Source organism: Schistocerca piceifrons, chromosome 3 (genome assembly GCF_021461385.2).
Source record: "Schistocerca piceifrons isolate TAMUIC-IGC-003096 chromosome 3, iqSchPice1.1, whole genome shotgun sequence".
NCBI classification, from domain to species: domain Eukaryota; kingdom Metazoa; phylum Arthropoda; class Insecta; order Orthoptera; family Acrididae; genus Schistocerca; species Schistocerca piceifrons.
The window spans coordinates 647,542,926-647,570,922 of record NC_060140.1 but is presented as its reverse complement, the minus strand read 5'-3'; the positions used below and the strand labels follow the sequence as shown (position 1 = coordinate 647,570,922).

Below are 27,997 nucleotides of genomic sequence, written 5' to 3'. Positions count from 1 at the left end.
TATCACTGTATCTTGCTTCTTGGTTCATTGAGATAGAATAGTGCAAAACGTTCCAGATTTCAGTTTCTTTCCTAGATCTTCTGACGGGAGGTTCCAGACCAACAACACCACTATTGCTTACACGCAAATCACCAACAATGGATCAGGGAGTGCAAGTCAACCAACTTGGATTGACACCAATCAAAAAGGACACAAAGGAACAGCAGAACAGAGACGGGTTAGTATAAAAACTACATAGTAAACGTGTAATAAATGTGATGCACTGTAGTTATTACACAGATAATTCTTCCTCCCCTCAAGTAATTGAGGGTTGTGCTCAAATCTTTTGTCAGACTGTAGTACAGCCATGATTTCATAAGCTTTTACCTCATTCAGCAGTGTACGTTCTGTAAAAGTTCAGTAAAACTTCAGTAAACCATGGAATTATATTTAAAGTAGCTTATATTAATTTTCACAAAGCCGCACTGAATTATGTGAAGACGTTTAATAGTTGGCATTGTGGTTGTTGTGATCTTAAGAGTGAGCATACATTTCATGCTTCTCCCCACCCAGGTCGGTTCTGTGCATCCCTCTTCATCAAAGAATAACTACTTCAACGTACATGCATTTTAACCTGCTTATTCTATTCATGCCTTGGTCTTTCCCTTTGCTGACTAAGGATGTGACCTGAGAATAATCCCTTTTTCAGTAGAGTTGTGCTGCAAATTTCTTTCTGCAGTGAGATTCATATCTCCACTTTACTCAACCTATCCATCTCATCTTCAGCATTCTTCTGTAGCACATTTTCAAAGCTTTTATTTTCTTGTCTGAAATTTCACTTACATGATAAAATATCCAGAAAGGATTTCCTAATTTTTAATTGTGTACTGGGTGTTATGAAATTGTTATAATTCAGTCTTTTTCTTGATACAGCCAATCATTTTATATTTTTTGCTGCAGCTGTCATTGATTTTGCTGTCAAATTACCTAGACTCATCTACTTTCTTTAGTTTCCCTAACTATCTTCCCCGTAATTGGGTGCTTCAATTACATTACATTCTACTGCCTTTGTTTTACTCTTTTGTTGACTTTTGATCTCTTCCCAACACACACTGTATTCCATTCTACTTGTCCTCAAATTCTCTTGCATCTGGCAGAATTCCAGCATCAGTGGCAAACTTCTAAGTTTGTTTCCCTTAACTTTAATTCCCTTTCCAAATTTGTTTGGTCTCCTTCACTGCTTGCTCAGTTTAGTTACAGTAACATTGAAGATGAACTACAAACCTGTGTCACTCCCTTCTCAACCATTGCATCCCATATCCTAAACTCTTAAAACAGCAGTCTGCTTTTTGTAAAAGTTGTAAGTAACCTTTTGCTCACTGTATTTTAAGGTAGGGATTTAGTACATTGATGATTACTGTGATGTACATTTATGTGCCATCTCTTCCACACTTAAATTTCTCTTGTGGTCGTCCTGCCACCTACAGCCAGCAAATCTGCAGTGAAGAGAAATCCCTTGACCAGTATGCTGAAGATACTGCTGTTGATATGGCATAAGATCACATACAGTTAAAATGGCCTTGGTGCGGCAGCTTTGCATGCATACCCAATCATGTAATGAGATTTTGTAAACACCTCTGTGGCAATGCCTCACTGTCACAGCTCTGTAGATGGCTATTTTTGCCTGCAGCTGCATGAATTTGCAGCTGGAAGCTAACATCACTCCTAGCTGTCTTGGAACTTCTTACACTGTCTTGACTACAGTACTTTCATTCATTACCTTCCTGACTTACCTCAAAAAGAAATATTGTGCTGTGAACCAGCTGAAAAAGAACACACCCTATCAACTTACCTACTTACCTAACTACTGACAATGTCCAGAAATGAGAAACATTCTAGCCATAATCACCCCCCACCTTCCCCAAAGTGATCCATTGCCTATCTTTCATATGAAACATCCTGATTCATCCTTACCAAACAGTCAATTTCTCACACGTGGCTTGTATTCATGTGATCACACATGGCTTGTATTCATGTGAAGACTTGCTCTGTTGACCTACTGAGCACTTTTTTTGTCCCATCACTCAATACCAGGGCCACTTGTGAAAGCATTCGTTTACTGTAATAGATCTTAATTACCTTAGCAAATTCATTTGTGGATATTACCACCAGCCATGTCCACTGTAATAGCCACAACATGAGGCAAAGAGCAGAGTTGACTACTCAGTGAAACAACACATCACTGTCCACATCTTCCTCCAAACTTGTCTCCCATATCCCCCATTTCACCCCACCAATCTGCTCACATATTCCTCTGCAGTATCTCTTCCTGCTTTGTGCTCCCCTCCAAGTTAACTTGTCCAGTTTTTGGCCCGCACAACTGCTGAGGCCTGCAAGAAGTGAGTTTAACTGTGCAGCATCTGTATGTTATTTCTTTACTGCCTTTCCACCCCCAGGTTTGCGTTTTATAACCATGTTCAGTGGACTCCATTGATTTAAATGAGCGTTACTGTCATATCCGTAAATATTGACCATTCCGCTTGGGACATCCTGTATTTCAAATAATGATAGAATGGTGGTTGCTATTCAGCAACTAAAGCAGCTGCATTCATGTTCTTAAACCGTAATTATCTCTGTTAAAAGCAGTACTACTACTGCCAAAGACAAGTAAGAGTATGATGGATTATGAAGTAGTACATTAGCATGGGTGGGAAGAGTTTAAGATCTGAGCTTTGTTATGGATGCAGTTTTTCAGTGATTTCTACATACATCGAAATCTGTGCACAGTGTGCTTCTAGGACAACATTGCTTATGAACATTTGTAAAACATGAAAATTACCAAACTCTTGTACTGAAGCTCATATGCAGTCTGTTAAATATAATTTACAATCAGAGAGCAAAAACCGATTACATCGGTGTGGATTAAGTAACTATTCAGAACTTAGGAGCCAGTTTGCACTGTGATTGGATCTAGGTAATTTACTTAAAAAATATGTAGGAGCTACTGTATGGTTATCATTAATTGGTGATTTTTAATTGGTAACTCCAAAGGTGTTAGTGATCTACTCTTGTTTTAAGCAAGGGTAATTGCTTGGCTGCAAGTATAATCTCTCACATAACTACATTTAGAAAATTATTGTGATTTTACATCAGATCTTAGACAAAACTAAAATGTAATATGTCAAACAACTGACAATCTCACTCCCCATGTCTACTCAGTTATTGCTGCACATACCAAGCATTATACTTCCTACTCCACTTGTTAAGGCAAGATGTATCATTTCACCAAGTCTGGGCATGTGTGAAATTTATGGAAGTTTTTGTAAAAAAGTCTTCATTAGAAATCGTCATGTAATTCCTTTTTACCTACAATGTTCACATACATGTACTAAAATACGTCTAAAGATAGGTTTCCTGATGTCAACCTGAAATTTGCTATAAATGTTGTTGTTGTCTTCGGTCCTGAGACTGGTTTGATGCAGCTCTCCATGCTACTCTATCCTGTGCAAGGTTCATAATCTCCCAGTACTTACTGCAACCTACATCCTTCTGAATCTTCTTAGTGTATTCATCTCTTGGTCTCCCTCTACACTTTTTACCGTCCACACTGCCCTCCAATGCTAAATTTGTGATCCCTTGATGCCTCAGAACGTGTCCTACCAACCAGTCCTTTCTTCTTGACAAGTTGTGCCACAAACTCCTCTTCTCCCCAATTCTATTAAATACCTCCTCATTAGTTACGTGCTCTACCCATCTAATCTTCAGCATTCTTCTGTGGCACCACATTTCGAAAGCTTCTATTCTCTTCTTGTCCAAACTATTTATCGTCCATGTTTCACTTCCATACATGGCTACACTCCATACGAATACTTTCAGAAATGACTTCCTGACACTTAAATCTATACTCGATGTTAACAAATTTCTCTTCTTCAGAAACGCTTTCCTTGCCATTGCCAGCCTACATTTTATATCCTCTCTACTTCGACCATCATCAGTTATTTTGCTCCCCAAATAGCAAAACTCCTTTACTACTTTGTGTCTCATTTCCTAATCTGATTCCCTCAGCATCACCCGACTTAATTCGACTACATTCCATTATCGTTGTTTTGCTTTTGTTGGTGTTCATCTTATATCCTCCTTTCAAGACACTATCCATTCCATTCAACTGCTCTTCCAAGTCCTTTGCTGTCTCTGACAGAATTACGATGACATCGGCGAACCTCAAAGTTTTTATTTCTTCTCCATGGACTTCAATACCTACTCCGAATTTTTCTTTTGTTTCCTTTACTGCTTGTTGAATATACAGATTGAATACCATTGGGGAGAGGCTACAACCCTGTCTCACTTCCTTCCCAACTGCTGCTTCCCTTTCATGCCCCTCAACTCTAATAACTGCCATCCGGTTTCTGTACAAATTGTAAATAGCCTTTCGCTCCCTGTGTTTTACTCCGGCCACCTTCAGAATTTGAAGGAGAATACTCCAGTCAACCTTGTCAAAAGCTTTCTCCAAGTCCACAAATCATAGAAATGTAGGTTTGCCTTTCCTTACTCTAGTTTCTAAGAGAAGTCGAAGGGTCAGTATTTCCTCACATGTTCCAACATTTCTACGGAATCCAAACTGATCTCCCCGAGGTCAGCTTCTACCAGTTTTTCCATTCGTCTGTAGAGAATACGCGTTAGTATTTTGCAGCTGAGACTTATTAAACTGATAGTATGGTAATTTTCACATCTGTCAACACCTGCTTTCTTTGGGATTGGAATTACTATATTCTTCTTGAAGTCTTGAGGATATTTTGCCTGTCTCCTACATCTTGCTCACCAGATGGTAGTTTTGTCAGGACTGGCTCTCCCAAGGCTGTCAGTAGTTTCAATGGAATGTGGTCTACTCCCAGGGCCTTGTTTCGACACAGGTCTTTCAGTGCTCTGTCAAACTCTCCACGCAGTATCATATCTCCCACTTCATCTTCATCTACATCCTCTTCCATTTCCATAATATTGTCCTCAAGTACATCGCCCTTGTATAGACCCTCTATATACTCCTTCCACCTTTCTGCTTTCCCTTCTTTGCTTAGAACTGGGTTTCCATCTGAGCTCTTGATATTCATACAAGTGGCTCTTTTCTCCAAAGGTCTCTCTAATTTTCCTGTAGGCAGTATCTGTCTTACCCCAATGTGAGATAAGCCTCTACATCCTTACATTTGTCCTGTAGCCATCCCTGCTTAGCCATTTTGCACCTCCTGTCGATCTCATTTTTGAGACGTTTGTATTCCATTTTGCCTGCTTCATTTACTGCATTTTTATATTTTCTCTTTTCATCAATTAAATTCAACATTTCTTCTGTTACCCAAGGATTTCTACTAGCCGTCGTCTTTATACCTACTTAATCCTCTGCTGTCTTCACTACTTCGTCCCTCAGAGCTACCCATTCTTCTTCTGTGTTTCTTTCCCCCATTCCTGTCAATTGTTCCCTTATGCTCTCCCTGATGTTTTGTACAACCTCTGGTTTAGTCAGTTTATCTAGGTTCCATCTCCTTAAATTCCCACCTTTTTGCAGTTTCTTCAGTTTTAATCTACAGTTCATAACCAATAGATGTGGCCAGTCCACATCTGCCCCTAGAAATGTCTTACAATTTAAAACTTGGTTCCTAAATCTGTCTTACCATTATATAATCTATCTGATACCTTCTAGTATCTCCAGGATTCTTCCATGTATACAACCTTCTTTTATGATTCTTGAACCAAGTGTTAGCTATTATTAAATTATGCTCTGTGCAAAATTCTACCAGGTGGCTTCCTCTTTCATTTCCCTCCCCCAGTCCATATTTACCCACTATGTTTCCTTCTCTCCCTTTTCCTACTCTCGAATTCGTCACCCATGACTACCAAATTTTCGTCTCCCTTCACTACCTGAATAATTTCTTTTATCTCATCATACATTTCATCAACTTCTTCATCTGCAGAGCTAGTTGGCATATAAACTTGTACTACTGTAGTAGGCGTGGGCTTCGTGTCTATCTTGGCCACAATAATGTGTTCACTATGCTGTTGGTAGTAGCTTACCCGCACTTCTATTTTTTATTCATTATTGAACCTACTCCTGCATTAGCCCTATTTGATTTTGTATTTATAACCCTGTATTCGCCTGACCAAAAGTCTTGTTCCTCCTGCCACCGAATTTCACTAATTCCCACTATATCTAACCTCAACCTATCCATTTCCCTCTTCAAATTTTCTAACCTACCTGCCTGATTAAGGGATCTGACATTCCACGCTCCGATCCGTAGATCGCCAGTTTTCTTTCTCCTGATAACGACGTCCTCTTGAGTAGTCCCCGCCCGGAGATCCGAATGGGGGACTATTTTACCTCCGGAATATTTTACCCAAGAGAACGCCATCATCATTTAGTCACACAGTAAAGCTGCATGCCCTCGGGAAAAATTATGGCTGTAGTTTCCCCTTGCTTTCAGCTGTTCGCAGTACTAGCACAGCAAGGCCGTTTTGGTTAGTGTTGCAAGGTCAGATCACATCCAGGCTGTTGCCCCTGCAACTACTGAAAAGGCTGCTGCCCCTCTTCAGGAACCACATGTTTGTCTGGCCTCTCGACAGATACCCCTCTGTTGTTGTTGCACCTACAGTACGGCCATCTGTATCGCTGAGGCACGCAAGCCTCCCCAACAACGGCAAGGTCCATGGTTCATGGGGGGGTTGCTATAAATACAAAAGAACAAAAACAAACAATATTCCTGCACACCTACAGTGATTTAAAGTAACTATGCAATATTCATCGCAGTGAAATTTTCTTTAGACAGTTCATAAATGTCCGTCACTAATTATCTCATTAGGGTTGGTGATCTCAACAATACATGTTAGTGTGACATTCTCCTTTGCTGAAAATCTTACATTAAATGAATCTGAAAACACTAATCAATGTGTAATAAGTAACATTATAAGAAGTGAATTAGTTAAAATAGACATAATCTGTAGAGCTGCTCGGCAGTTGATTAAAGGATATACCCAAACACACTAATTATTGCATCTATTCATGGTTAATGGTAGATCTACATGGAAAATAAACATAGCAGCTGGTAACACAATGTGAGTAAAACATATTGATGTGTCTTTAACATTGTACTATTGCCTAGTAGTGAGTGTGGAGTGATAGTCACTTTACCACAATATTTCGACAGGTAATCATTCAGCCATGTTCAGATGAGTTTACACTGCCAATGGAATGTAGCATTGGGTGAATGAGAATATTTTATCCCTGGCAGTTACCTGTTGAACACTGTAATAATTTTGGATGAATAAACAATTATATCTAACATTTTTGCAAGCGGCAGCTGTGCTGGTCACAGGGCAGAGGATACTGCACAAGAAATAATAGTGAAGTGGCCAGTCAGGTAGTTAGAGAAGAGTGGGCAGATAATCAATATAGATCTTGAGTAATCTGTGAAAGCAAATATGTTCATAGTGGACATACAGGCCTTCTGTGGAAGCAGTTCATGTGGAAGTGGTTTCTGTGATAATGGAGACAATGTTGCTTATTCACAGGTTGGTGTACACTTAAGTTGGGTCTGTATGCTAAACCAGTACTCTAACCAAAACTTAACATTTGCAGGGGCTCCTCCCAACTGAGCTTTCAAGGCGCACATCTTGGTCAGTCAGATGGCTTAAATATTTGACTATCTAGTTCACTAGTGAAGTGTTCATTGTGACAGGCAAACCTTTCGCTCCAATTGGCATACTCCTGATTTTTACATCAGACTCTTTAGATTATCGTTGTGTATTGTGCCCAGGGTGGCCTTTCAGTTTTAGGTCACCATCTTTACCCCCATGTGGCATTTACCTTCCCATTGTAATGGTTTTTATGATTCCCTTCTATTTTTCCCATCACAAGAGAACATGCTAAAGGTTGTTTTGGCTTTTCACCTTTTTCCTTTAAGAAAATTTTTGTTAATTTCATGCACTTTCAGGGCAGAGGGGCTAATAGTGATTTACTTACACACACACACACACACACACACACACACACACACACACCTGGGCAGCCTGGACTGAAATTCTGTGTCATATTTACGATGAGTAGCAATCTGTCCTTCACTTCCGTTGTTGTTGTATTACGTTTGTCTTCAAAGCATTTTACTTAGCATATTGCTGTTAATAGTATTTACAGTGACCACAATGTATTCCACTATTAACAATTATGAAAGGAATTTTGACTCGTGGCTGAAATCGTGAACTTAAAAATATCTTCTGTATATAGTATGAAAGGATTATATTGCATATGCATCTAGCAATAAAACACAGTCCAGAAATAGTGACTTGCTTTCACAACATAATTTCATGAACTTAACACAAAAAGTACTAGACTTCATCGTAATTTTTGATAAATAGTTAATGGCATTAAAAATAAGAACCAAGCTCTCAGAACTATCACTGCAGTGGTATTCCACAGGTCTTTAAATAAATTTATGGGTAATGTTGCTAGTTAGTGGCAGTGAATTGAATTAGTTGAGTTGATTTTTTTGTGGGTTCATAAAACATCCTCAGTAACATGGCATTGCCTTTCTTGTGCAGTTTTGCTTGTTTAAGATTATTAGCCCATAGGTTAAAAATTTTTAATGACTTAAATAATGATCAGGTAAATCTTAAGATACCCTGTAGGTTTCTTAGTCAGTTTCTTACTCATTCTTGTTAAACATTCAGTACATTAGCCTCAAAGGCTGGCAAATTGCTGCTACAGTACCAGTATTTCATCACAATGAGAGTTCATGTATTTGTTGTAGTGTTGTTGCATTTAAAGCAGTACATTCAATTTAGTTTCTTTTCCAGGACTATCCAGAACTCTAGACTTCAGATTGGAATTGAAAGGTAAGGCTTTAAATTGTTTAATGTGCATGAGTTTACGTGCCAACAAAGTATGAATGTGTTGAGATCTGCTGCATGTAAAATTGTTCCAGAGGACAGTAGTCTGTGTATTTAAAAATTTTTATGCCGCATGCTAAAAGCACATTAATCTTTCCCTTTGACAAGACCAGTTTGTATACTGTGTAGCAGAAGGAACTTCATAGCTTTTGAAGTTACAACTGAAAATACGGAGCTCGTGAACTGATTGTTTAACCAGTCTTAAGTTTCACAGTGTGAAAGCATACACAAGGCTGCAGCTTTATTATGTGCACACCTAAAGGTGATGTGCAGGATGGAATACAAACGGCAGGTTCTCACAACCTGATCAGTTCAGTCAGAAACTTTCATTGGTGGACACGTAAAATCAATCCAAGCAAGGCTCGCCAGCCTTGCTTCACGCTATCATAGTGGCCTATGAGTGCTCACCTAAAGGCACCACTCAACTGGAAAACTGGAAAGTGCCATAGTAGACACTCAGGGTCTCAAACTACTGGCTTCAGAAACTTTTGGGCACTGCCTCTGCTACAGAGAGCTCACACTAAGACTCACCCATGAGTGCTGTTGGCCAACCCTTCCATTTTTTGTGAGCACTCAAAATGCTTCACAAAATTAAACATTTAGGCTTTCAGCCAGAGAGCAGAATACAAGCATTTTCATAAACAAGTTTCTTGTTCCCCACTTGCAGCACTTTCGTAAGGTTTCTTATTGCTTGAACTTCAGTAAGTTTCTCTCTAACAGGTGTTAGAGAAACAGGCTGTTAAGACATAAAATACTCCACCTTGAAGTCCTGCTGACTCTGAAAACCACCCATTTAAGAGCCCAGTCCGTCACCATAAGAGCAAACTATACGCCATTCCCCCTGTGTCTATAAACTGGACGTGGTTACTGTGCTAGGGGACAGGGCTGATACATAAGTGCAGCTAGGAAATAAGGATATTCATTATAAAATACCGTATTTGCCAGAGTAAAAGAACTGTGAGTATGAGACAACCCTTCATAGGAGGCTTCTTGAGAAAATTTATTTTTTAACATCCTCATACTAATAAAATTTACAAACTTTTATTGATGTATCTGCCTGAAGTTACCATTACACGTATTCCGAACTTGTGCTCTTTATTGGTTTTCTACATTTTGATAATGTAAAAAGAAATAAAATACATTAAAAGAAATAGTTAACATTAATTTTTATTTTCACTGCCTCTTTCGTATAGCCTGTCATCGGTGGCACCACTATTTTTAAACGTCGTCGTCATCTGAGTGGGACACTTCGAAACTTGTACCTTCATTGTTAGAGATTTGGCTGGTTTTTGAATAAACATTGTAATTTTATATTTTTACATAATGGGTTTCACTTCTGTACTGTCAAGATGGTTACAGTATCCTTAGCTACAAAAACATTGTCTGCCTACTGCTGTCTCAGTGGCTGTGTAGAAGCAGCAGCTGACACATCCCCTATTGTTCACACCATACTTCATGGTGTCGACAACATTGCTTTACGAAACACGTAAGTACACCACTGGCTCCAGTCCACACTTATATCATTTGCTGCAGAAATTTGTGCTATCGTCAAGTATTAGGCCAACTTTTAAGTCAACTGGAGTCAGAGTGCAAATGGATTCAGGCAAACTGCAGTTTTAATGTGACAGCTGTTCATAAAAAGCCGAAGTATGCCATATAATTCCCATGATTAGCAGCAAGACAAAATTTGCTGCCTACCCAACATTCCCCTTCCCACTCACAGTTAGCAGCTAAGCTCTCGGTAGTGCTCTGCTTAAGCAACAGTGAAACATGGATGGCTCTATCTTGTAGAGTGCAGATAAGTAACAGCAGCAACCAATTGTACATGAAAGATCGCAATCACAACTAAGTCCAGTTCTTGAACTTTCACTCGTTCTGCGTTCTAGTGCTGTCTGTAGGTCCTATCTCCAAAACAGGTCTTCCTGCTTTAATTTATTCTTGCGATAACAATTGCTGTCAGTTTAATGTGATTTTTTGGCCAGGCATTTAATTCCGGATTAATTTTCTTTCTCATTTCGTCTGAATGATGCCATTTTGTTCTGAAGTTAAAAGCTGGCAATTTTTCCCCAATATTCCAATAAATGAACAGCAACTGAATTTTCATTTGCAATGCACATTATAACTCGGTAGTGCCTCATAAACAAATAAAATACTGAGTTGGGTTCAGAAGTATGTAATGGATTTTGAAGGACAAGATCTTCGCCTTCGAATGTTACCTTCACTTAAAAGGAAGCGTAAATGTAGGTGTGCGGTATCCATAGGTGTTACAGAACTTCTATTGCAAAGCTATTTAGATCCAACAAAAGTTTAAGTTGATAGAATTTCATGTTATTTCCTCCTCTGTTTTAAAAAATTGTCAGTTTTTTAAGCAGAGCATTAGATTGTTGGATATGCGAGAAACTAGGAACTAGCCACTACATCTGTTGCACAAGTTAAATGTCAGGTGATTGATTGAACTGTGTCAACAATGTATCAAGTGCCTCTGCATATCGGGAAATGTCGAGCCTATTCAAACGGGGGTATTCTATGCTAAGCTCAACACATCAGAATTCTTCAAAATAAATTTGTACGAAACCTCAGTAGCCAAAGTGTCACCTGTAAGCGTAAGACAACACCTATGTTAATCTAGTAAACAGTATACAAACGTTTACCTCAGCAGCACTAGTTTAATCTGAGAATGATTATCCTGTATACAGATTTGGGAAAAACCTTACTGTGTAATCGTGTAAATGTGGTAACACAAAATGCTCTGTGTATGCCATGGAATAGTTGGGAGGAAAGACAGAATTCATTGCATAAAGAAATTCAGTTGTCAGTAGTGATATGAGTGCATTTCATGTTGGCCTTATGCTTAGGTAGAACTGTTCCTGACAAGAAAAATTTACTGTTATGTATTAAATTTTGGAGACTGGTTCACTGAAGCAGGACTCTCCCGGCCATCCAGACAACATAAACAAAAAATTTAGTTTGTCAGAACTAAAATTCAGAAATTTGCACAATGTTACCCACATTCAAAGTGGGTTTATGGCTGTCACACAATTGAGGATGCCATTCAGTCTGTGAATGCATCCCTACAAAATAGTTATCATGCAGATACTGAGAAAGCCCACAATTCAGAAAATACTCTCCACTAAACGGATGTTATATCTAGTAAGTGCGTTTTCACTTCCGGCACATTAGAGGCTAAACTTCAGATACTGACCTGAATAAACTTTGACAATTCCTCTGAAAAGCAACAAGTAACTATAAGTGGCAGTGCACTGTCTTAAAATTTAGCATGTTTAATCCATAAGAGGAGTGTTACTGTTAAGGTGAACAGTGATTATCATGTCATACAGAAATGAAGTCAAGTGATTTGGAGATTATAATTGAACACTTCAAGTAATGAGCATGGTAACTCCATGAAGCCGAGAACATGTAATTTCGAAAAGCAAAGATGGGTGAATGATATGGGCTGACACTTGGAAGAAAGTTGTCACTGCCTCCCCAGTATACTAAAGATTATGAATAACTACAGAAAGGATATGTTAGTGTATCAGTATTAAAGATGGTCATTTGAGCAATGTTAAGTTTTAAACATAATGCAAAATGGTTGTCTATTTCTCACAAAGCTGAAGATCTTCTTAGTTTGTTAATTTGTCAGTTTCTCACTTGGGGCTTTTTTCTGGTGCTCACTGTATTTGTTTCTTAAACTGTAGCTCAGTTTGCTATAGAGGTGTATCAGCATTCAAATGACAGAGGAGGGTGCAGTGATATCACTAAAATTATTTGGGGGTAAACTAATTTCATTTAACTTTAAGCTATGGTTCTAATACAGCAAACAGCTTTGGCATGCATATTCAGTTCTGAACATATGCTGCTGCTGCTGCTGCCGCTGCCACCACCATCTAGTGGAATTATATTTTAAAATAATTGCTCATCAGTATTAAGACATTCAGAGGCTTTTTAGTAGCAATAAGTAGTTAAACATGCGGATGATCTTGTAAAACCTCTCTAGTGTTCTGAAAGCTAAATATAAATTTTATGCTGTTGTTACAATGAAATGAAATTAATTTGCATTTGGTATTTGGAATAATTCAGTCACACTGCAATTTAACTCTTTCGTTTGAAATATTTTTCAGGCCAATGAGGACACTGCCAAATCAACAATACAGTCAGCAGTACAGCCAACAGTACAGTCAGCAGAGAGATCGTGAAGTGGGTCATGAAAGAAGTCGTGATGCTGTCCAGAGGAATCAACAGGTTTGTCTTTATACTCGATTTATTCAGAAGTAAATCACAGCTTAGTAACATTTTCTGTCGGGGGAGAGAGAGTGGCTGTGCTAGATTGTGCTGTTGTCAGTATGTTACCTTTGTTTCACTAATATTTAGTGGTGGCCTGACTGAATAACTGTTAATGGCTTCCAACTTGGACAAGTGCAAGCTGAAAGTGTTCTCTGAAGCTGTGTTGGGTGACATTGACAGTTACCTCCACAGGTGGGAGGGGTGCCTGCGAAGGGGTGAGGCGGATGGGGAAAGGGAAAGCTACCCCTGGTGAGAATTCATTTAGTTTACAAATATGGAAATCTAACTGCAGAGCCCAGATTTTTTACAAACTTTTTAAAATGACATGAAAATAACAGTTGTGCAAAAGGTATAAAACTTGTGGAAAGGAAGTTACAAAAGTAGAGCACTGAAAAACTTCATGCATTTTTAATTACAACCTCCTTTAGAGGATAAATAATTTGGAATGCCTTTGGTTTTTCTTTAAGAAATGTCAGTCTGTGAAGATACACCAAATCTGTATCACTAAACTGCTAACCTGGTTCATGCTGCATGGTCTCAGTTGGGGGGGTTGCAAGATAGGGTTCAGTGGCAACAAAAATTGACTTCCTGTATGTCATGTAATTATTGACAGAATTTAAAAAAGTGCTACCATAACCTCGTTAAGAGGTACAATCATCTGTCAAAAGTTTAACACAATATGGAAAGTATTACAGTTAGAAACGTAAAAGTCCTAATGCAGCTTAATTTGTGGTGCACAAATACCTGGAATATATTCATCTAGTAGTTGCTAATAACAGCATTTAGTGACGTGCAACAAATGTCACATAAAATTTCAACCCTTACAAGTCTTCACACACTCCCACAAAATAAAGGAAAAATATTTTACTGTGCACTCTACTGTTCATTCAGTAAAACTGTCTCAATAGGCATGACATCTTAACTTATTAAGGAAGTAATAACTCGACCCACAACACTTTCGCAGGCTGGGTCCACATATACCACTGAATGTACCTGGAAAAATTGCATCTCTGTACAACATACAGCTCAGGAGCTGTCATAAATGTTGACATGCATGAAAAACTAGCATTTGCTTAAAACAGAGTGCAAATTTCCCAGACCACTGTAATTCAGTGTTAGATAATGAGAGCACTTAGTGACTTTCAACAAACCTTAAAGCTAATTTTAAGGCTTTTTAACTTTCCTCATTTACATGCTTGATGTCTAATCTTTAATACATTAACTCATTTGTAAAGTAATCATGATTTGGAAGCTATTTTGTATGTGGAATTTAACTGCCTTAGAGCTAAAATTGCATTGTATGGCAATCGTGCAAAAGTTCTCAAAAGTGAGAGAATTTTATTGAACAACATGTGCTTATGGTTACAAAATGTGTCAACATTTGCTGAAACTGGAGTGTGAACTTAGATATTTTCCAAGACTTTCAAAAAGATTCTAAAAAATTTGGCATGCGAATATCGAAAACTCGTAAATGAGCATTACGTTGGTACAATATTACCAGCACAAAATATTCTCATTATGAAACCCCTATTGTACATTTTCATGTGTTCCAGACTTAAAAATGCAAAATTGAGGAAAATGTAGAATCGAGGAAGATATTAAGTTAACAGATGAGCAAAAATGTGTAATTGGCATATATTATTAAAAATTGTAATTTTCTCCAGTATGTTGTATAAAAACTGTGCAATTCAAGGAAACTGAATTTACAGCAAAGCGTTTATACAGTAATTTATGGTAACTGAATTTCATCAGATATGTAACAAAATTGCATGGAGAAAATTGAAATTGTTATCTGGATACAAGGTAATCAGGCTATTTTCTGACATGCGAAGACCACGAATTACATGACAAAACATGTGTTCTGAATCTTTTTCCTTTGTGCTCACCCAGAAAAAAAGCAAAAGTTGATGAGCATGGCAAATAAAACTGAAAGCTGTGAAGTATGGTGAAAGATGTCATAAGTTAACATGTGGGGGGTGTTCTTTTTTTCCTTCTGTAGCCTATGGCAGTGCAGCATACTGGGGTGATGAGAGTGCAGTGACTTCTAGTGTATTGCATGTAAACTTTCCCTGGTTCATTGTGGCAAGGGATCAAGTATGTTTCACAATATTTTTTGGCAGGGACTAGTGTATTTGCGGTGTAGTGGTTCTTGTCAATAGCTGTAGTGCTTAGTTGTTTATGGATATGTTAGTGACAGGAGAATCTGTTGCGACAATTCTTCACTGGAATGTGTTCATGGTTGTACAACTTGTGAAATATTTCTGACAAGGAAGAATATGAATGTTATTGCTCATCATTTCACTTGAAGCAATTACAGCTGTCCTCTTAGGTTCTTGCCTAAACACAGAGTCTGAAATCGTTACATATTCGGAAATAGACAGTCAAATATATAATTCATTCTTTTTATCTCCAATCAAAAGGAAATGTTAAATAAGGTTGAATATTGCAGAACATACTTGTATTTTGTTCGGAACAGTCTCAGAATATGTGAAAAATGGTAAGATGGAAAAAACTGTTCGCATATACCAGGTTGAGAACCTAGCATCTCTAAACTGAGGAGACCATGACATAATTCATTACACTGTGGATTAATAGTCTAAATTGCATCTCATCTCGATTATCACATCTCTCAGTCTTAAGTCTTCCATGCTTCACTGACATTTAATGGCAAGGGTGACATGTTTGAAAATGTCGCAATGTGCTGCTGCTTTAAAACGCCATACTGTGGCGTACTTACAAACCCCGCCCCTACACACACACACACACACACACACACACACACACACACACACACACACACGAAATGTACACTGGGGTCATTCACATGCACTTGCAAAAATCTATAGTCAAAAGCCCACTACTGACATCAAAAAAGTTCGGTGAAGCCTATTCGACCCTTGCACTGAGTAGTCGAAGTAGGGCAGTCTCCAGTATTGCCAAAGTGCGCCGTTTGCACTTCCAACACATTACTGGATACCATGTAGTTGTATTTATACCAGTGAATATGAAATAAAGGTAACACTGCTGTAATTTCAGTGTTCTCTCTGTGCCATCAATCTATCAAATTTATAACATGTACGCTGTCAGAATGCATCAAACACTATTGAGGACTTCAGAAAAGATAAAGCCATCACATAACTGTTAACTGAAAACATCCTGTTAATAAGGAAAATAGCAAAGAGAGTATACTACATTGGCTGCAGTCAATAGCAGCATGGTATATTTCGGATTCTGACGACAGAATCTGAGCAGAACTACTGTATGAAAAATTAATACACAGTAGTGAAGGGCATACGAGGTGCAACTATATAAATTAATCAGTGGGAATCAGTCACTCCATTTGCCATAAACCTATCATGTCAGCTGTACTTCGGAACAAGCCGCCAAGTAAGCTTCCTGTTCACTATGTCAGAGGCCACTGCATTAGTGTGACATCACCATGCTATACAGTTACTGGCTGCAGATGGAGAACATACATCACAGGTGTAATCCAGGAATTTTGAGTTCATTTCTTAATGTTCGCTATAAATTTTTCGTTCAAAGTGAACATAAAATGAAAGAATACTGAAAACTGTGCATTTTGAGGTATAATTTCTGGCAGTAGTGCGTTAGGAAATGGCTTGATTACCTCATAACCCATTAGTAAAGGTGATAGTATTCAGTTACAGTATTGCTAATCACAAAACCCATATTTTTACAATAGGTCTATTCTATTTTTTTTTTTAAACTTTGAAATTTCTTGTTTAAGGATTTGTGATTGTTGTCAGTTGACGTTATGAATGTTGATAAAATTGCTATGTAGGAGGACCAGAGCTTCTTTGATGATGCACTTGTTGAAGAATTACAATTAGAAACATCGTTGCCAGTCGACATAACTTTGTGTACAGAAAGCTTTCTAAACTTGTTTCCTCTAAATTGTTTCTTGAAAATGCCTTTATGTTTAATCATCTTCAATAAACATAACATAACAAAACACATGTAAACAAGCACTGCAAACATATAACAACTACTCGCAATCACACTTGAACAACGCTAACCATGTGTTTGAAAGCGTGTTGTTTACAAACAGCAGAAACAAAAGAACACAGACCGTTGCATTCCAAGGATAGCCAACACACTATGGAGTAAAAAATCCCATAACGTGCAATGTAGGAGATATAAAGATCTAAAATATATGCAGAAAAGTGGGTGACAGAAAATGGGGTGTGGCACATAAACACACCTGGGAGGAAAATGCTCTTTAAATGCTCAGAAAAAAAAAACAGCAAAATCCTTTTCAGAGTACTTAATCTATCGAAATATGGTGAAAACCAAAAATAGATTTTTCGATGTGAACCACAGTGTGGTCCCCTTAACCCTATAGTGGCCTGTCTCCTGCTGGGCGTCTCCAGCTCTCTTTTCGTTTATGATTTTGTCATCTGTTTCAGTTCTCCATGGACCTGTCACACTCAGTGGCATCTTCAGCTGTGTCTCGATCTTTACTCCTGGAGCATTGCCAATGGCTTTCATTTCTACACTGACACCACCATTTTTATGAATTTCTGGTGGCACAATTGGTTTCTTCCTCTGTCTTCACATCTTGTGCTTGTTGGTCTTCAATTTGTTGAAACTATGAAATTCCTGGGCTCATGCTCTATAAGAAACGTTCTTGGCCTTGCATGTCTTAAGCCATCCCTCAATGTCCTCATTGGTACTTCCTGGGGAGCAGATTAAATGACACTCTTGGGTTTATACCTGTCCCTTGTCTGTTTGAAACTACATTATGGGTGTTGTGTTTATGTATCTGCATGTCCATCCCTCTTACGCCATCTCAATACTGTCCATCATAGCATCCGTTTTACCATGGGTGCATTTTACACTAGCCTGGTTGAGACTTCGTATGCAGAAGCTGCCAAGCTGTCAAACTACCGCTGTCCTACTGCCGTGACTTGCTCCTCAGTGTATAAGCATGCTGTTTGTCTGCCATGCATGGCCACTCATCTTACGCTTCCTTCGACTACTACTTTGATTGCCAGTATGGGGTGTGTCCCTCTTCTGTTACCTCTTGGAAATTGCATTAGGCTCTTGCTCCAGCAGCTTAACTTCACACTACCTACAACTTTCCTGGTGGCTGTAAATCCTACACCACCTTGGCTTCGTGTGGTGGCCCACGTTCACCTTGGTTTCCATTCGCTACCTAAGGACACTACTTCAGCCTCACTCCATTGCCTTGAGTTTCATGACCTTTGCATGGAACTTCGCGAATGTACCTCTATGTACACTGATGGCTCGTAAACTGAGTGTGGTGTCAGGTGTGGCTTTCTCATTGGTGCTGACGTTTCTCAGTATCGGCTTCTGGAACATTGCTCAGTATTTACAGTAGAGCTCTTTGCATTTTATCAGGCCATGCAGTACACTAGGTGACACTTTCCAATTGCATCATCTGCATACACTCAGTGCCCTTCAAAGCCTCTTGTGTGCTGTACATCATCCATCTTTTAGTGCAAGGAGTCCAGGAAAGCTGTTACTTGCTCACTCCTGATTGAGTCACTGTGATGTTCATGGGGGTTGCTGGTAATAAGTCTGACAGGAAACGAGGCTGCTGACATTGCTGCCAGGGCTGCAGTCCTCGTACCTCAGACTGCTAGTTCTTATGTTCTTTCTGATCATATCTACGTTTTCATCTGCCAGCAGGTGGTTCCACTTCGGCATCACAACTGGTCCTCCCTTTGTGGGAACAATCACTGTGTAGTTAAGCCTCTCCTAGCGGCTTGGATGACCATCTCTGGGCTCTCTCACTGTGAGATATTTTAACTAGATTGTGTATTGGGAACTGCATTTTTAGCCATTGCCGTTTGTGGGGGCTCACTTGCCGTTTGTGGGGGCTCACTTGCCGTTTGTGGGGGCTCACTTGCCGTTTGTGGGGGCTCACTTGCCGTTTGTGGGGGCTCACTTGCCGTTTGTGGGGGCTCACTTGCCGTTTGTGGGGGCTCACTTGCCGTTTGTGGGGGCTCACTTGCCGTTTGTGGGGGCTCACTTGCCGTTTGTGGGGGCTCACTTGCCGTTTGTGGGGGCTCACTTGCCGTTTGTGGGGGCTCACTTGCCGTTTGTGGGGGCTCACTTGCCGTTTGTGGGGGCTCACTTGCCGTTTGTGGGGGCTCACTTGCCGTTTGTGGGGGCTCACTTGCCGTTTGTGGGGGCTCACTTGCCGTTTGTGGGGGCTCACTTGCCGTTTGTGGGGGCTCACTTGCCGTTTGTGGGGGCTCACTTGCCGTTTGTGGGGGCTCACTTGCCGTTTGTGGGGGCTCACTTGCCGTTTGTGGGGGCTCACTTGCCGTTTGTGGGGGCTCACTTGCCGTTTGTGGGGGCTCACTTGCCGTTTGTGGGGGCTCACTTGCCGTTTGTGGGGGCTCACTTGCCGTTTGTGGGGGCTCACTTGCCGTTTGTGGGGGCTCACTTGCCGTTTGTGGGGGCTCACTTGCCGTTTGTGGGGGCTCACTTGCCGTTTGTGGGGGCTCACTTGCCGTTTGTGGGGGCTCACTTGCCGTTTGTGGGGGCTCACTTGCCGTTTGTGGGGGCTCACTTGCCGTTTGTGGGGGCTCACTTGCCGTTTGTGGGGGCTCACTTGCCGTTTGTGGGGGCTCACTTGCCGTTTGTGGGGGCTCACTTGCCGTTTGTGGGGGCTCACTTGCCGTTTGTACAACACGAGGGTTGTCAGCCAAATTTTACTTTTTTTCCATTGCAGCAGTACGGCGAAGGCAGTTTAAGTTCTGGACCTCTGTTTCTCTTCGGCTTATTTTATAGAGCTTTCTCCACAAACCTGTTTCCTCTTCCCTCAATTGGGATTGAGGTGTAGGTGTTTTTAAGTCTTCGTCTTTGTGTTCTACAGTTTTGATGGGGGCATGTATATCCTAGTTGTTTCTGTGCCCTAAAGAAATACATATTTAGTTTCTGTTCCTCTTTATACTTCATAAACTAGTACTTCAGGAATTTCAGTTGTAGGAATTTCGAATGTTTTGTGCACTAAGGTGTATAAACTGATGTGCATAAGCCAATAAGAGCTCACTAACTGGAAATGGCCAAACTGTTGAGACTTGGTGTTTGAATGTAAAAGGTTGACAATCAAAACTGTTCCTGAAGACTGTATATCAGAAACACATGCATAAAGACAAGACTACATTACATGGCACAAGAAAAGGTAGTGGTTGGACCACTTGGTCACGTGTTGGCACGGTATGGAACACTTAGCATGGACTGTTCTCTGTTGCAATTGGTGCCACAACCTAGCATTAGTGTATCATAATTGAACGGTGAAACTAAATGTTGCAGATAGTGGGCAGCACAGATTATGGGTTACATCAACATTTCCTCTCTCGCGTTTCCCCTCTCTGTAACAGCCTAACATATTCCCTTCACTATGCCACCACCGGTGATGTAAACCGCCTGCCGTTCGTGCCACTTAAAATTTGTTCAGTAATACCAAATATCAATAGCAAGAAAATGGGACAGTCAAGTGATATATCAAGTAAAAAAAAATGTTAATCAAGCTAAGCCTTCCTAGGAAGGAATGTAAAATTGGGGAATTTTAGCATTGATGATACAGGTTTTCACAGCAATTTCCAATTTGTGGTATAGAATTGCAGAACATAAAATCGAAGTTCCACTGTGTTTGTTGAAATACCCATACCTGGTAACCCATGAACCTCGGACATTACTGTTGGTGGAGTCTTACATGCTTCAGCAATACAGATAGCCATACCATAGGTGCAACCATAATGGAGGGGGTATCTGTCAAGAGTCCAGACAAATGTGTGGTTCCTAAAGAGGTGCAGCAGCCTTTTCAGTAGTTGCAGGGGCAACAGTCTGCTTGATTAACTGATCTGTCCTTGTAACATCTGAAATGGCCTTGCCTTGCTGATGCTGCAAATGGCTGAAAGAAATGGGAAACTACAGCTGTAACTTTTCAAAAGGGTATACAGCTCTGCGTGGTTAAGTGATGGCATCCTTATGTAAAATATTCTGGAGGCAAAATAGTCCGGATCAGTGTGTGGAATGTTGGATCCCGTAATCAGGCTGGTTATAGAAAATTTTAAAGGGAAATAGATAGGTTAAAGTTTCATATAGTGGGAGATAGTAAAGTTCAATGGCAGGAGGAGCAGGACTCAGGTAAGGTTTATACAGAGTTATAAATACAAAATCAAATAAGGCTAATGCAGGAGTGGGCTTAATGATGACCATAAAATACAAAGGTAGAAGGCTACAATGAACAACATAGTGATGCAGTGTGTTCAGTTGCGCACCTACCACAATAGTAAAAGTTCATATGCCAACTATTTGTGCAGATGAGAGATTAAAGAAATACGTAAGTTAAGAGATTATTCAGGTAGTCATGGGTGACTGGAATTAGATAGAAAGGGAAGGGAAGAGAAGGAAAATAAAAGGTGAGTGTGGACTGGGGGAAAGAATTGAGAGGAAGCTGCCTGTTTGAATTCTGCACATAGCATCATTTAATCATAGCTAAAACTTGGTTTCAGCATCATGAAAGGAGGGTGTATACATGGAAGAGGCCTGGAGATAATGGAAGGTTTCAGATTATATAATAGTAAGACAGATTTAGGAACCAGACTTGAAATTTTAAGACATCTCCAGGGGCAGAGGTGGACTCTGACCACAATTCATTGGTCATGAAAAACTGTAGAAACTGCAAAAATACAAGAATTTAAGATGACGGGATCTGGATAGACTGAAAGAGCCAGTGGTTGTAGATGGGTTTGAGGGAGCATAAGGGAGTGATAGATGGTATAATACTTGTTGTTGTGGTCTTCAGTCCAGAGACTTGTTTGAGCAGCTCTCCGTGCTACTCTATGCTGTGCAAGCCTCTTCTTCTCCAAGTAACTATGCAGATTCTGAAGGATGTGGGTTACAGTAGTGTATTCACCCCTAGGTCTCCCTCTACAATGTTTACCCTCCATGCTTCTCTCCATTATTAAAATGGTGATCCCTTGATGCCTCAGAACGTGTCCTTCCAGCCAATCCCTTCTCCATCTAATCTTTAGCATTCTTTTGTGGCACCACATTTCAAAACCTTCTATTCTTGTCTAAGCAATTCATCGTTCGTTTCACTTCCATACATGGCTTCACGCAATACAAATACTTTCAGAAAGGACTTCGACACTTGAATCAATACTTGATGTTAACAAATTTCTCTTCAGAAACGCTTTCTGTGTCCTAGCCAGTCTAAATTTTATATCCTACCTACTTCGACCATCATCAGTTACTTTGCTACCCAAATAGCAAAACTCATTTACTACTTTAAGTGTCTCATTTCCTAATATAATTCCCTCAGCATCACCTGATTTAATTAAATTACATTCCATAATCTTCATTTTGCTTTCGTTGATGTTCATCTTAAATCTTTAAGACACTGTCTGTTCCGTTAAAGTGCTCTTCCAGATTGCTGTGTTCGGCAATAGCTGATTTACTTGGCTGCTGTAATCGTATGTGCCATTTATGCTCAGTACATCGGTGCCCCACAGTCGTGGTAGTTTGACCAATATATGCCATGCCACAGCTACAAGGAATGTGATATACACCTGCCTTACTTAGCATATAAACAGCACACACGATTACAGCAGCCATGTAGATCTGCTGTTGCTGAAAAATGCTTGGATACTAGCTACCCCATGCTATGTAACAACACGGAGATATTGGCATGCATGTCCAGCTATTGGGATAGTGTTACTAAGAAGGCAGTTGAGATTAAATTAGCGAGCAACCTTGCAAACAGGGATGGAGGTTTTTGTTTACACTTTCTTTTGAATCCTGCTCTCTCCCTGCTAAAACAGAGGGATAGTCAATGTTAACTCACCTGCTCATTCGTAGTATCCCTATCGATCTGTCTTTGGCCATCTTTGGCCACTGTTCAGTGTATGCTATCTTTCCTGCATCAGTCTAAGAACCAAGGTTTTTAATTTGCCTGTACATCGCCCTGTCCAAAGCAGTTTGCCGTGAAAATGGTGGGGTGTACTCATGCCAAAATATCGGCAGTCGCTGAAAATATTATGTGGCTGAATACCTGTAAGTTGTTCGAAAATTGTATACGCCAGGAGAAACTCGGGTTTTAATTCAGTGTCCGATGCATGATTGTCGTTAACACTGTCTGGTTTCATCATGTGCTTGAAATTTTTGTGACTACAAGGAAGTTACCCCTGTGCACTACTAGTATGGGGGCTGCTCCTTCTCAGCCTGTCTTAGTTGCCTTTTCTGCCAGCAGTGGTCCCTTACCCTTCGAGCATCCCTCTTCCTACAAGGCAGCAAATTCGTGCTGTTAGCATTAGTAGGCAGATACCCTTTGTACCAATTCCACTGTACCCGTAACACAGCTGGCCAGCCAGGAACCCCCAATATCCTGTGCATGAGTTGAGATCTCGAAACTCCATTCCATATTACACTGCTCCTAGAGGTGGGTGGGATACTGCCAGGCTTTGTTTCTGTAACATAAGAAATCCATCAATGGAAAAGTTTGCTCCTACATTACATGATTTTTTTAAATCTATCACTAGACTGCTAAATGACAGAGCTGAACTGGAACAATATTTTATTATTGTATGCGTGTCAGCACACACACACACACACACACACACACACACACACACACACACACACACACACACACACACACAGTTGAAATTAGATAGATGTACAAAATACTTCGAAATTAATTCCCTGGTGGTGAACTCCTCGACATCTGCTGTAGTATGTATAGATCTAATATCCAACAGCGAAATTTGAGAGTTCGTACTGACCTGTATTAGTCCTGGTTGACACCAATTTTTATATTTCATTATTGGATAGTAGATGTATCCTAATACAGCTGATGACGGGGAATTTGCAATTAGTGAATTTCAGAATAATTTATTCTCCTCAAATGCAGGCATTTCCTCATTGTTTACAGTAGCTGAAATTTGTATTGCTGCAAATACAGAAAAAAATCAGTGTGTTCAAAAATGGAAGGTTGATAAAATTGTACACAAAAATGTAAAGCTTACTTGCACCATCATCTACCCAGTTAAGAAACATACAACATAGTTGTTACAGCCAGTATGGACTAAAATCTGAAGCATAATTTTCATGAACAATGTTTGTTTCACTGAAATATAGCTTCAACACTTAAGAGGTATCACCTTCCTCCAGCTTCCAGTTGTCATATCACAAATGTTTCACTGATGCAGCTCCAGTGATCTTACCACTATCCACCATCTGTACCTCACTTTTTGTGGCATTTGCTCCAAGTGGTGTCACTTTCAATATCTAGATCACTTCTTCTGTCTTTTATACTAATTAACACTTTCATCAGTTCATTGCAAATAGCAACAATTCGTTCCAGTGTAAGACTATGCAAAATATGTGGAAGATCGTGGATGTAAGTCAGTACAGATTCTGACTTTCACAAACCCTTGTTGCCAGTTTTGTTACAGCCTTGCCACCACTGCTGTGGGGGCTGAGTTGCCTCTGTTACAGTTGGCAGAGTTTGAGTTCATGAAGCAGGGTGCAGTACACTGACACTCTCTCCCTGCCACTATTATATAGCAATCCTCCAGGGTCAAGTAGCAGGATAGGAAAATGAAGGTTCTACTACACTGCAACAAATTAGTAACAGTCTCACAGATGAGTTAAAGGTTTACTTATCCTTGTGACTTGCCGAATAAGTAAGTCTGCAACACTGCTTGTAGCATAACACAAAAAATGCTCTCAACAGCTAAGTGCAAATAATTGTGGGTAGACTTCATAGTACATAGCTGATCCAATTGACAACTACTGTCTGTTTACTTGTAAGAGTTCACTAAATGACAGTTTCCTGTCTGTCACCCCTGGACGATGGTCTGTAACAGTGTGGAGAGCTGCTCTTCTATCATCTGAGTAGGGTTTTGTCTGTTGTCATCCAATCATTGGCAGATTGTACTCAAATGGCAATTGGCAAAGGCAGAGTTGATATCTTCATCCTCAGCAATGCTGTGCTGTTGGTGGAACTCATGCAAGTGGCGAGTCTCCATGGCACTGGCACCAGCTCATATCTTTGCAGCTGTGGCACTTTTGCCATGGCTGTGTCTTGTTTGGATGACACAGAACTGATTAATTGGTGTTAGTCAACAGATGGCACAGCAGTTCTGTTTTACCTGAAGGGATACAACCAGTATGGAGGCTCACAGTGTGAAAATTTCTACTTGCATTCCCCGCTTAAGGGGCTGAGCTGTGGCATGTATAACCTGACACATCATAAAGACACGGCTTGGGTTATTCACCCACCTTCCTGGATGAAGTTAAGCCCAATTACCATAAGTTTAAGGTATAGTAAATCACTTAAATTTGAAATTAGTATTTAATAAAAAGGTTGTTCATAATCAATTGTCTCAGCAGTACTTAAACTAGGAAGTGACAATGCAAGTCAGGCAAAAAGAACGAGTCAGAAAGTGATTATGAAAGTAGTACTTAGCTTTGTTTCTTGCTGATAAGTTGCGAAAGTTCTGTCCACTTAAGGGATATCCTTAGAGCAAAGTTTGGTGAACCAACTCTGACTAAATATCTGCTCAGTAATTGTTCTTAGCTAGGCTTTTCAGAAGTATGTACAAGGGAGCAGAATCAAATATGTAAGCAGTGGCAATTGGGAAGACTTCTGTGAATTTCCACGCATTTTGTGCCAAATTGTTTGTTTAGCTAGCATACTGAACCACGGCATGGATCTTCGAACATGGGCTACAAAGATATTAGTTAGAAATCACCACCCAAAATGTCTTTGATTTTATTTGGATAGTTTATAAGGTGGTAATGGTGACATGCCTGCTCTGTGCAGAGTGGCAGATGGCAGCCATCTTTGAGACTAACATGTGTAATTAGTATAGCCACCAGGATTTGAGTTTGAATACCTTGTCTGTCTGCATTTCCATTAGCTGTTACATGGAAGTCTGGCCTCCACCAGCTGCTGTGGCAGGGTCAGTGTCCCACTAGCAACATTTGCAATACTAAGGAAAACTTCAGAAAATTAACTCAGTCATAACAGAATTGTTAAAATATGATATATTGAAAGGTAATTACACCATCCTTCAATCTTGCCTCAATTTTGGGATAATCAGAACTGGAAAGGAGATTTTACATATAAAAAAACTATTTTTCATGGGTTACATCTAAAAAACTTTGATAACTTTGGAAACATTTCGAGAGACAATAATGTAATTTCTAATTCAACATAATTGCATAGATTTTATGCTTTTTACTTTCAAAAACTGGAAGGACCGCAGGAATTTAATTTCAAATAAGCATCCTGTACACGTGTAGGTAAATACGTTCAGTAATTTACAGGTAGAAAAGATATGCAATAAATATTGTACACATTTTTTGAAATGAAATATTATATTTGACAGAATGCAGTAACTCAACAAGCTCCACAACAGATGCAGCCTTTGCCCCAGCGCTTACCACAGCAGCGAGGTGGCTGGGGAAATAGAACAGGTGCAAGACGTAGCAGAGCCCGTGGAGGTGGATTGGGAAATGCTGGTGGTGGTATGGGTCGTCAGCAAGTGGGAACACCAACTGCCAAGGGAAAAACACTGAAATTTGATAGTGAATATGATTTTGAACAAGCAAATACAGAATTTGAAGAATTAAGGAGCCAGCTTGCGAAGACAAAGATAGGTGAGATTAGCAACATTACTTTTTCTCAGAAATATAAAATACACAGCACTAGATTTTGGCTAGTTGATGTTAATTACGCTGTTTTCCCAATGAAAACATTCACTTAACCTTGTTAAGGCTGTGTGGCCACTAGATCACAAACTACCTGTTGGCTTCTGTCCTGGTTTTTTTCAGGTGACATTTGATTTTTCTGATCTTTCACCAGCACGAGTGGCTAGCATTGTCATAGTTTCACCCTCCATAGCTGGTGGTGGACTGGAGACGAGCTGATAGCCCCAGATTGTATCTGGCACACCAATATCCAAGGGCTTTCCTGGACGTTGGTGTGCTAGGTGCATTCAGTTTGCGGCTGCAAGCTTGGCTCAAGTCCACCATCGGCAATGGAGAGTGAAGCTTTCACAATACCAGCCACTTGTGCTGGCAAAATGTCAGAACAGTCAAACGAATGTCAGCTGAAGACCCTGAGACAGAAGCCAACACACAGTTAAAGTTACTCAATCATTTTTTTAGTCCATATTGTTAAATACTGCTGGAATTTGCTTCAGTAGATGTCTTTCCTCTTTGAATCAGTTGTTTTGTAATTTTGAAGCCTGGCCTATGTTTTGGCAGTGCAAATACTTGTTTTGTGTCTTGAGATATTTCAATTTATTAATATCCTAAGTTACAGCTGTGCTTCAACATTCATTATTTATTTTCTGTTTGTATTGGTGAGCTGATGGTTTCTAACATTAAAGGGCTGAAGTATGATGTTCCTGAAATCATTTATGTGTAGGACTGTGGTTACAAATAAGCTCATTCAATAATGTACGCTCTCACTCTGCCAGTGAGTATTAGCACATACACAAATATGATTTTAAAAAATGCATTTTAGACACATCTGTAATAATGAAAAGATTCTGTTAGAAGACTATGGAAGGGATTTTTAAAAGTGACATAACTATGAAGTTCTAAAATAAGAGCGTAGAGTGTTACTTCAAAATAAATCACTTAACTATGCAAGGTCATCCTCACCCCGATGTAGTCACTGAACTGAAGGTCGTTGCCAAAGGAGTAGAAAGAGGCCTAGAAATACCTCAAAAACACGTCAGTACTAGACACTAATGTTGTCAGAATCATAAAATAGATAAGATTCGTTACGGAT

General features: G+C 39.8%; 1 protein-coding gene across 4 annotated transcripts in view; it reads left to right on the top strand.

Moving 5' to 3' along the window:
- LOC124787615 (protein LSM14 homolog A) overlaps window positions 1-27,997 on the top strand; it is a 190,009-nt gene that overhangs the window by 108,724 nt on the left and 53,288 nt on the right. For all 4 annotated transcript variants that reach the window (XM_047254375.1, XM_047254374.1, XM_047254373.1 and 1 more), the window contains exons 4-7: window positions 76-217; window positions 8,812-8,850; window positions 13,026-13,146; window positions 26,586-26,856. In XM_047254375.1, coding sequence (XP_047110331.1) covers window positions 76-217; window positions 8,812-8,850; window positions 13,026-13,146; window positions 26,586-26,856 — 573 coding nt within the window. The remainder of the gene's footprint in view (window positions 1-75; window positions 218-8,811; window positions 8,851-13,025; window positions 13,147-26,585; window positions 26,857-27,997) is intronic.